Source organism: Etheostoma spectabile, unplaced genomic scaffold, assembly GCF_008692095.1.
Source record: "Etheostoma spectabile isolate EspeVRDwgs_2016 unplaced genomic scaffold, UIUC_Espe_1.0 scaffold00009033, whole genome shotgun sequence".
NCBI classification, from domain to species: Eukaryota; Metazoa; Chordata; class Actinopteri; order Perciformes; family Percidae; genus Etheostoma; species Etheostoma spectabile.
Genome location: NW_022603649.1, coordinates 36123 through 45902, shown reverse-complemented (window position 1 = coordinate 45902; position 9780 = coordinate 36123). Strand labels below are relative to the sequence as shown.

The 9780-nt window shown below is 42.5% G+C and overlaps 2 protein-coding genes across 3 annotated transcripts; both read right to left on the bottom strand.

Annotated features, from left to right (window-relative positions):
- Nucleotides 1-2719: 2719 nt before the first annotated feature.
- LOC116678985 (CAP-Gly domain-containing linker protein 1-like) lies at nt 2720-7120 on the bottom strand. 2 transcript variants are annotated; one of them, XM_032508724.1, is made up of 2 exons: nt 5652-7119; nt 2720-5546 (listed from the first exon to the last, which is right to left on the bottom strand). In XM_032508724.1, the coding sequence occupies exons 1-2, from the start codon at nt 6989-6991 to the stop codon at nt 2720-2722; spliced, it is 4167 nt and encodes a 1388-aa protein (XP_032364615.1). In that variant the 5' UTR covers nt 6992-7119. The 2 variants fall into 2 exon arrangements, with proteins under 2 accessions (XP_032364615.1, XP_032364614.1); XM_032508723.1 differs by having other exon boundaries at nt 2720-7120.
- Nucleotides 7121-8936: 1816 nt separating this feature from the next.
- LOC116678984 (protein furry homolog-like) lies at nt 8937-9494 on the bottom strand. Its single transcript, XM_032508722.1, has 3 exons — nt 9480-9494; nt 9267-9370; nt 8937-9129 (listed from the first exon to the last, which is right to left on the bottom strand). The coding sequence occupies exons 1-3, from the start codon at nt 9492-9494 to the stop codon at nt 8952-8954; spliced, it is 297 nt and encodes a 98-aa protein (XP_032364613.1). The 3' UTR covers nt 8937-8951.
- Nucleotides 9495-9780: the final 286 nt, after the last annotated feature.

Below are 9780 nucleotides of genomic sequence, written 5' to 3'. Positions count from 1 at the left end.
AGTATGTATGAAGTCACTTACTTCTTGTTCTAGTTTTATCCCTTTCTGATTGTTCTGTATGAACATTAATTGTACAGAGATATTAGAATTAGACATAGCTTATAGAGATTTATGCATATGGTTACAAAACATGTTCACGCATTGTTTCCATAAAAGGGTTTGAAATTAAGCCTAGAGTCCTTAGGGTACATTTCCTGAGGAACATTAATTCCCTCTGCTCACTTTTAAGGGAAAGTATTTTATTTACATTTTATTTATATTGTGATTTACAGAGTAGGGTACTTAGACACTTTACCGTAAAACCAGCACATTTATCACATAAAAACAGAGACATGAAACTAGCATATTTAAAGCAATTAAAACACAGTGTAGCCTCCCAGCTAACAATTTTTGGTTCCCAGAACGTTCTGGGAACGTTCGTTTTTGGTTGTGGGAACGTTCCCTGAAGGTTTTTTTTGGTTGTAGTTTGGTTGTCTGTTGGTTAATTGGAAGGTTTCTTAACGTTCCGGGAACGTTCGTTTTGGTTACAGCAAACGTTCTCGGAACGTTCCCCTAACTTTCTCTAAAAGTTACAACCTTTAGAGAACGTTAGGCGAACGTTACGAGAACGTTGCAACCTTTAGCGAACGTTACGGGAACGTTCCCTAACGTTGTACCTTTAGAGAACGTTAGGGGAACGTTCCATTAGCGTTGCAGCCCTCAGCGAACGTTACGGAACGGTCTCTTAACGTTAGGGGAACGTTCGCTGTAAGCATAAACGAACGTTCCCAGAACGTTAAGAAAAGATTAGATTCCCCTAACCATTAAAAAAACTAACACCCGTACCATTGTGTGTATGTATGTACTGTATATACACACGTACACACATACAAACATACAAAAGTTATATTAGTGGAATAAATGAACAGGCAAACTTGATGGCATTTCAAAACTTTATTATTCAAACAACTGAAAAAAAAAGATAAGGATGTAGTGCAAGATGCATAAAGATGTGTTTGTAAAGTGCATGCAAAATAAGTCACTAAAAATATGTTATTATTATATGTTAATAAAAAAATTAAAAAGGGGCTCCATGTTTCATGGCTCAGTCCTTCTCAGCTGGCCTATAAAGAAATAAACAAAAGTTAGGCATGTAATACTAAGAATGAACACATTGACAGAAGATTTTTTTTATTAACTTTAATATGAACATCACGCAGAAGAACTTCAATTTACCGTCTGTGTGGGGGCAAACTTCAGAACTTGCCCAATCAAATCCTCCGCTTCTGCATCAGTCAGCGCAGGGACATTTTTCTGGCAGGCCGCTAGAGTAGAAGTCAAAATGAAGCAAAGCTATAAGTCAAATTAAAACCTCTTGTCAGCCAAGCTAAGCATAATACTAATGTGAACAATAAAATAACACCTGCCTGTTATAACCCTGCATACAGCCAAGTCCTGGAAGGCTTTCTTTGACTTTCTTCCCCGCAAGCTGTACTGTCTCAGCACATCATGCGTTGCAACTTGCCGCAGCATGCGGCGGATGGCATCACCTCAGTACAACCATCGAGGGTTGACAGGAAAAGTTGCTGTAAAACATATAGTAACAATAATATATATAGTTATGCAATTATATAGTGTTCGTCTTAGGGCAGGCCTATGGCCACTTAATTTCCATATTGTTCCTCCTCTCTCCACACACACACACACACACACACACACACACACACACACACACACACACACACACACACACACACACACACACAACTTGAGTCTTACCTCTCATTTTGATCTCCATGTCTGAGCCACCTCCCTCTGTGGGATGACTTACCCCCCTCTGTGGGAGTTCTTCTGCTTAAAACAACAAAAACGTTAAGTTACTCTAGTGATCCTTGCCATTAAATTGTACTTCATTGCAACTGTACCTTCAACTAGGTCCCAAGATGAAGTGGCAGTCCGTGGTCGGGTCACTACAGACTCATCCTGCTCTGGGCAACCAGCTGGTTTCCTGCATGGCGTTGATACATATACAAATAAATTATGTATGATTATTATATAAGATGAAGTTGATAGGTTGCCTGCACATGCCATTACAAAATATGAACCTATTCTGTTATATTAGACAATTAGACAAAATGTATATATAAAAAATAAAATAAAAAAAACTTACATGCAGGTGGTGGAGGAAGTGTTATCTGCTGAGCTGAAAAAAGACTGGAAGAGACAAACATCGGAACAATCATGATGTGCACCATGTTGACTGTCAGTGGTTCCATGTTAAGAAATATGACTGGTTTCTTATATACATGCATACATTTTAACTTCCAGACAGGGCTTCCAGACGCACGATCCGTCCTGGACAGTTTATCTGGTTGTGCAACAGACTCATTTGTAATACAGAGACCATATCATTTGTACCGATTGCAAAATATGTGATTTGAAATATGTGAAAAAAATGTAGTCTATAATTAAGGTCTTACCATCGCTTGAAGAATCTGTCATGAACCTCCTTGGGTGTTGGCGCTGCCTTTTTTGGACACCTGCTTCATCTTCTGTCTCGATGGGATATTTATTTTTGACCGTTATGTTATTAAGCCCCCGATAGTCAATACATGGGCGGAGAGTCTTAGCCACATGGTGAGAGGGATCCCCCTCGTCGCAGCCATGTTTCCCTTTCTGCATATTATATGCTTCACCTCCTCGTTACTTTCCATTAGAAGCTGCTGCAGAGGAAAAAGGCTTAAAAGGTCTGGTCATCATTACAGTACTCGGTCCAGTGGCCAAAGACCTCACAGAAATCGCAGTAGGGTCGTTCTATATGCTTATTGCTGTGGTAGGTGGTGTGTGGAGGGGAGTCGGGCCTCTGAATTTGTGCGGTACAGTCCTCGGTGTCATGGAGGTCGAAGTAGTCGCAGATGTCACAGAACAGCCTGGGAGGAGCCTTCTTCTTCTTCACGGGTTCCTTGTCATGGCTCTCATAGTCCAGCCCACTTGGATTATTCCTATTGAGAGCAGCAGCCGCCATTTTTGCCAATTTGTCTTTGAGTTCCTCATTTTTCCTGTGGAGGTCAACAATGACTGAATTCAGGAACTCAATTGCTGCCTGACTCTCTGCAGTCTTCTCATTGTCCCTTACTTGGTCCAAAGCTACATCACCTAAGGACTTGTTGGTGTCAGGTCCTGCAGCCAGGTCCTTCTCCAGTCTCTGAACACAGCCCTGTAGATTAGCCTTGTCCCGCTCCAAGGTCTGAATTGTACCCTGCAGTGTCTTAACTAAGGCACTTTCCCCTTGCAGTTCACCCAGCTTGCTCATCAGCTTTTTCACCTGCTGGTCCTTTTCTGAAATGAAGGCTCTGTTTTTATGGATGGACTTTTGGGGAGCAGCCTTCTGCTTCTCAAACTGCTCCTTCAAGCTGCTCTCACTTTGCTGCAACTGTTTTTGAAGTTTTGAATACTTATCCTTGAGCGTTACAAGTTTGCTCTGATCTTTGTTATTAAGCTCCTGAGTCAGCTTTTTCTCATCTTGCAGCATCTGCAGCGACTGTGTCTTCAGAGTTACAGCTTCTTTAAGCTCCTCAATTTCCTGGTACAGACTCTCAGTCCTCTGAGTTTCTATGCCAAGCTGCTCCTTGGATACATTCAGATCTTCCTGGTACTTGGAATTATCTGTCTTCAATGCTTTTAGCTGCGTCTCCATCTTCTGCTTGGCACAGCGGAGCTCTTCCAATAGAGATTGGGCTTCATTCTTCTCCTGCATCAAACTGGCCTTCTCTTTTGTCAGCTGTTCCAGAGCCTCAGCAGTCTTGCCATAGGCCTCTGTAGCCACAAGCTGCTTAGAAATAGCATTTTTTAGTTGAGACTCCAGCTGCTTGATTTTCTGGGTGGCTTCATCTCTCTCCACCTGCAGGGCAACCTTCTGAGCGGTTGGGTTTGAGATGCTGGAGGAAATCTTTTCTTTCACAACGGCAGAAGCCGATAACTCTGCAACAGCATTATTGCATTGCTTTTTCAAAAGTTCTTTTCTGATTTGTAGGCTCTTGACAGCAACCTCTTGTTGTGTCTGGCTAGCGCGCAACTTTTCTATCTCTTCAAGGAGTTTTGACCTTTCAGTGAGCCAATTTTCTTGGCTTGTGTGGAGAGAATAAATGGTCCGCTCCAGTTTACACTGTCCAGCTAAAAGGTTTTCCTTCCCTGTGATCAGGATGGTCATATGCTTTCCTATATCCTCGAGCTTAGATAATAGCTGTTTTCTCTCTTGCCTCCTTTCTTTTTGTGTGAGATCTTCATTCATTTCGGTCCGCTGTACTGAACTTTCACCAGATGTCTTCATCATGTCTGAAATATCATTTTCCAGCTTGTATTTGTCCTTTGAAAGTTGATCAAGCTTTTCATCTGCAGCCTTCAGCTTTCTCTCCAGCACGGAAAGTTGACTTCTTAGAGACTCTGATTCTGTGGTCAGAGATGTGCACTGCTCTTCTTTCTCACTGAGCTTCTCCAGTGTTTCTTGCATAGTGTTTGATGATTTAGTCTGCTCCTCTGTACTTTTAACCAACCTTTGTTTCAAGTCTCCAAGCTCATGTTCCAGGACATCCTTCCCCTGCTGTACAGTTGTCAGACTCTGCTGGAAAGCGAGATCTTCCTGCTGTCGGTCCTCCAACTGTGAACTTAATTCACAAACCATGGCACCCTGGTTTTTCCCTTGTTTCTGAACCATCTCTAATTGACCGTTCAGGGTCACTAGCTCCTGGTTACATTGTGCTACTTTTCCACGTTGAGCCACAATCTCTGACATCTGTTCTTTAGGTTGTCGGTCCTTGTCTTGGGCCTGTTGTGCCAACATCCCTTCTTTCTCCTCAAGCTCCTTCACCCTAAGTTCGACAGCATGAAGATTTTCAAGAACATCCTCCATCTCCATGAAGTGCTGCTCCTCTGCTCTTTCGACGTTGTACCGTAGGGACTCCTCCTGTCGTTCCATGTCCTCAATCAAAGACAAAAGCTGTGCCTTCAGTGCCTGCTTCTCCCGAATCCAAGATGCAGCACCAGCCTCAAGAGCCAACTTGTGCTCTATGTTCAGCTTCTCTAGAGCACTTTTGGTTTTCATACGTTGTTCTGTCTGGGCACCTGAGCCTTTGCTGAAGGACACCTTTAGCTCCTCCATGGCTTGCTGGTGAGAGGCAATGGCAGACTCCAACTTGGAACGCCACAGTTCAGTAATGTCAGCATTCTCTTTCTCAGCATGGCTTAAGCACATCTGCAACTGCTTGTTGTCACCAGAGAGCCTTACAACTATAGCCTGAACCTGAGCAGCTGCCTCACTATGGGTCTTTTTTTGAGCTTCTTGCTTCTCCTTGTACTTCTTCAGCTCTTCTTTCTGCTTATCTTCTTCGGAAGCCAACTGAGCTCTCAGAGAGTTTTTTTCATCCAGAAGGGGAGAAACAGTACAGTTTGAATCCTCAGAGCTCGGTTGGGATCTAATACGCAGCTGCAGGTCTACTACCTCTCTTGTTTGCAGCGAAAGTTCCCTCTCAAGGTCCATAATACGAGATCTTTCAGACACATTGGCAACCCTAGTGTCTTCTAATGCTCTTTGGAGTTTCTCAGTTTGGGTCTTTTCAAAAAGAAGGCTCTGCTCAAGCTCCTTAATGTGTGCATGCTCCAGTCTGGTCTGCATCTCCAGGTCTCCTTTGGTAATGCAAGCTTCCTCTACACAGAACTGAAGGTCCTCCACCTTCCTACGCTCCTCGTCCAGCTGATTCAGCAGCTCCACTTTGTCTTTGTCTGCAGCTTCTAACAAGGCACTTAACTGATCAATCTTGGCCTCCATCTGCTCCTGATCAACCCTCAGCAGGCCAATTTGTTGCTCCCTTGCTCTAACATGGCCAGTGGCCTTGGCAACTTCAGCTCTCTCCATGTCCCTCTCAGCCATTAGCTGCTCAATGTGACACTGTTTCTCCTTTAGGGCCTTTTGCAGGTCTGTAATGGCTAAAATCTTAGGACTATACCGTGATGATGTCTCTGTTAGCAGGCCTGTGTCGCTGGGCTTGTCACTGACAGAGGATGCAACAGAGGTCATGGTACAGATGGAGGAGGCACTAGGGCTTTGCTTTAGCCCTGATGGTGTGGCTACTACTTTCCAAACCGTTGTTTTTGCTTTGGCTGGCATGATGGAAGGGAAGCCAATGTGTGTAACTTTGTGGACTGGAAAAAATAAACCATACTTGGGTGGGCACCGAAAATATCTTATGCCTGCCACTGACCCGTCATTCTTTCCTAAGGGCCCATCCAATTTCACACCACACCACTCGCCTTTGGCAAAATCTGTTTCTCCAAGGAAACGTACCACTCCTGCCTTTGTACCACCAACTGATACTCTGTCACCCATCTTCAGCTCTCTTTCCCCCTTCTTGACTGATCCGGTCTCGGAGAGTTTGGAGACAGATTCACTGATTGTGTGTGGGAGGTTGGAGGATGGCGTAGCTGGTGCAGCTGGTGTAGTGGAGGAGGCCTTCTTGGTTGCAGTGGTAGGTGATGTTGATTTTGTGGCAGCCGTGTGCGAGGATACACTGCTATCTGAAGGAGTGGGTGATGCAGCAGAGGAGGGGGGTGCTTTCTCAGTTCCGTTAGCCTCGCCCTCTGTGCGAGACAACTTGGATGGGCGGGTAAAAATTCCTTGCAGGTCTTTACACTGGAAGTAGCGCACCCCTGCCACTGACCCATCATTCTTCCCAATTGGCTCATCCAGAACAATCCCTGCCCACTGGCCTAGAGCAAACTCTGCCTCTCCCAAAAATTGTATGTAGCCTGGCTTATTCCCATTTACCCATACTCGCTCCCCAATCTGGAAGCTCTCCCCAGCATCTCCTCCACTGGCACTTGCAGCGGATTTGTCGGCCACAGCAGCTTTACCAACCGCACACAGCACTGTGCTGGGGTTGGTCTTGGAAGCTGCTGTCCCAGTTGACCTAGCTATCTTGCTGGGCCCTTTGATTCCACTGAAACTGGCTGTGCTCATGTTTCCGCCAGTGATCCCTTAGACTCAAAAGGCTTGTTTCCGTTGGTGGTTAAAGAATGACCCTAGACAATGACTTGGATCAGACTTCTTTAACTGTTGCTGTCTGGATCAGACTTGTCGATTGGAGATGTTGTTCGTTTGTCTGAAGATTGTCTCTGACACAGATCGGACTTACCTGTAAAACAAGACACTGTGTTTAGTGGTTACCAGTTGAAATGACAAAGCCTTAACCCTGAGTTAACATAATCAATTTGTTTTGACGTCTGGTGATGTCACATTGATGTCAAAATGAAGAAAGTTATATGACATCACATCAAAAAGGATCAAAGCCATTTTAGAATATGATGTCAGAGTTCAGAATGACTGCAGCTTAGCACCGTTGCTAGGCAACTGCAGCACCCTGTGGCTGGCTTCTTAACTGACAACATAGCAGAATTCCATTTGTTTTCTCCAAAAGGAGTTTGATTATCAAGCCTCTTGAGACAGAGACCCAGACTTCAAAATAAAACAGGAAACAGAACATATACAAGACAAGACCAAAAATACCATACAATAATTACAAGACATGACAGAACCAGGCTAAGAATTAAACACAGTAAAACAGATTTCTACAATAAAATAAGACATAAAAACCAAACCATAACAAACAAGGATGTTGTAGAGCGCCCTCTGGTTGAGAAACTATGCAACACCAACAGTGATGTAGTGGAGGCTAAACGCACGTAAACGCCGTTTATGCACCTCTCAAAATTCGGAAATGGCGTTTACCCACCTCCAAAGTGCGTTTATCCACCTCTGAATAGCCTATCGTCCCAAAGCCATTCTAAATTAAGCTTGTGTCGTTTTAGTTTCATATTGTTCATTATTAGTTTCATAGGTTGTTAAACCTAAGACGAAGTCTCAGATTGCGCTGCATTACGGTCAGTGTTGACCAATCTCTTGCGGAGTTTGGTGTATATTCCCCCAGCGTTGCCTTCCAGGCAGTGCTGCTTGGAAGGTACTAGGGTTGTTATTGTTGTCGCTCTAGCTGTTACGGTAAACGTTTCTATGGTAACAGCAAGTTTGACCAATCAGAAACGTTGCTGTTATGCTTAGGATTGTGGGTAATGTAGTTTTTCTGCGTAAAATAGTGGATAATTGTTTTTCTTATAATGTTACAAGGTTGATATCATACAGAAACTGGGTCAGTCTACCTCGGATGGTTTATACATTATGGCTGATAATTAAATTCTTATGGAGAAAATGTATGTATTTATATATAATAAACTCCATCATCACTATTTTGATAATTGATTAGTTGGTTTGAGTAATATTTTAAAGACAAAATTTTGATTCCAGCTTGTTAATGTGAATATTTTACACATATTTTTGTTGTCTCTGTTTTGTCATTTAGTAAACTTTATAGATTTCAACCATATAATTCCTTCTTGAGTCTTTTTAACAAGAAATTCGATTAATGTATGAACTGAACTGATTGTGTGACCTGTGAGGAAACAATGAAACAAACATGTCATCAGGTAGGCCGTGGCCCCCCTTATCGGTGATCGCGTCGTGGTCCACCTGATCACAGAATTTATAGTTTACCCACCTCTTTTTTTACCACTACACCTCTGAACATCAATGCTCATAACATGGTTCACAGTCCGTTTTTATTAATTAAATATTAATTTGACAGAAATGTATTTGTCATCATAAATAATTCCGATGAATTATTATTATTATTATTTTAATTGGCCATTATAGATGCTGATACCATCGGATCGGCAAATGCCTAATATCGGCCCACCGATATATCGGTCGGGCTCCAAACCTCACCTTTGATCGTTACTCATCTAACTTTATGAGCCTTTGCTACGGACAGCTGCTGAGTTTGAACAAAGGAGCGGCAGTGCAAAAAAACACGTATCAGCCCCACTTACTGTGGTAACTCTTTGACAAATATGCATGAAAAAATGACTTTTTAATTTACCTGCATGAACTGAAAAGAAGCCTCAAAATCCTCCACAGGATACATTTTCACCCGGAAGAACTTCATGCCCATGATGAGACTGATGATGCTCTGGACCACATAGGGACTCTGCTCTTTTAGCCTGAGCTCCTTCAGTTCTGTGATGAACTTCTTCCTCACTGCTTGAAACCTGAGCACACGCACAAAAACATATATACATCTACACTTACAAAAAAAAACTCCCTAAACTAATGAGAGGTTAGGTTTGACTGAGAAAGTGACAAATCAGCCGGTATTTAACTAACAGGCAGATTTAAGCTGACTTCCTTTGACTGTGTAAGGACTCCAATGACCTCAGCATACAGGTCTGCGATGATGTGTACATTGCCAGTGTTGGGGCCACAGTACCTGTCAATTGAAGTATATTTTATCTTGCAAGAAAAAAATCTATTTTGGCCTAAATGACTGTTACATGCCTGAAATGATTAGTGTTGTAATCTTTTAGTAGGCAGGCTAGGCTGGCATTTCCTTCAAATTTACTAGAAAAATAAACATTTAGAAGAAGAATTAAGACTATAGAGTAAAATGCAAATTTGGAGTATGCTATTGCCTATTTGGCCAAGACTAGTTCACTATCTAAACTATGAAATATATTAAATAATAGAACAATGTCTATGGTGTTACATATTTCTTTTCTTGAAAGTAGAGGCTGTAACTTAACCCAATTTCCCCTTTGAGTTCAAAAAGTTTTTCTGATTCTTATTTAAGTAATCCATTAAAGTTTTCTTTTTCTTTTTAACCAAAAAAAAAGGTATAAAGACAGATATTTCTCCGACGCACT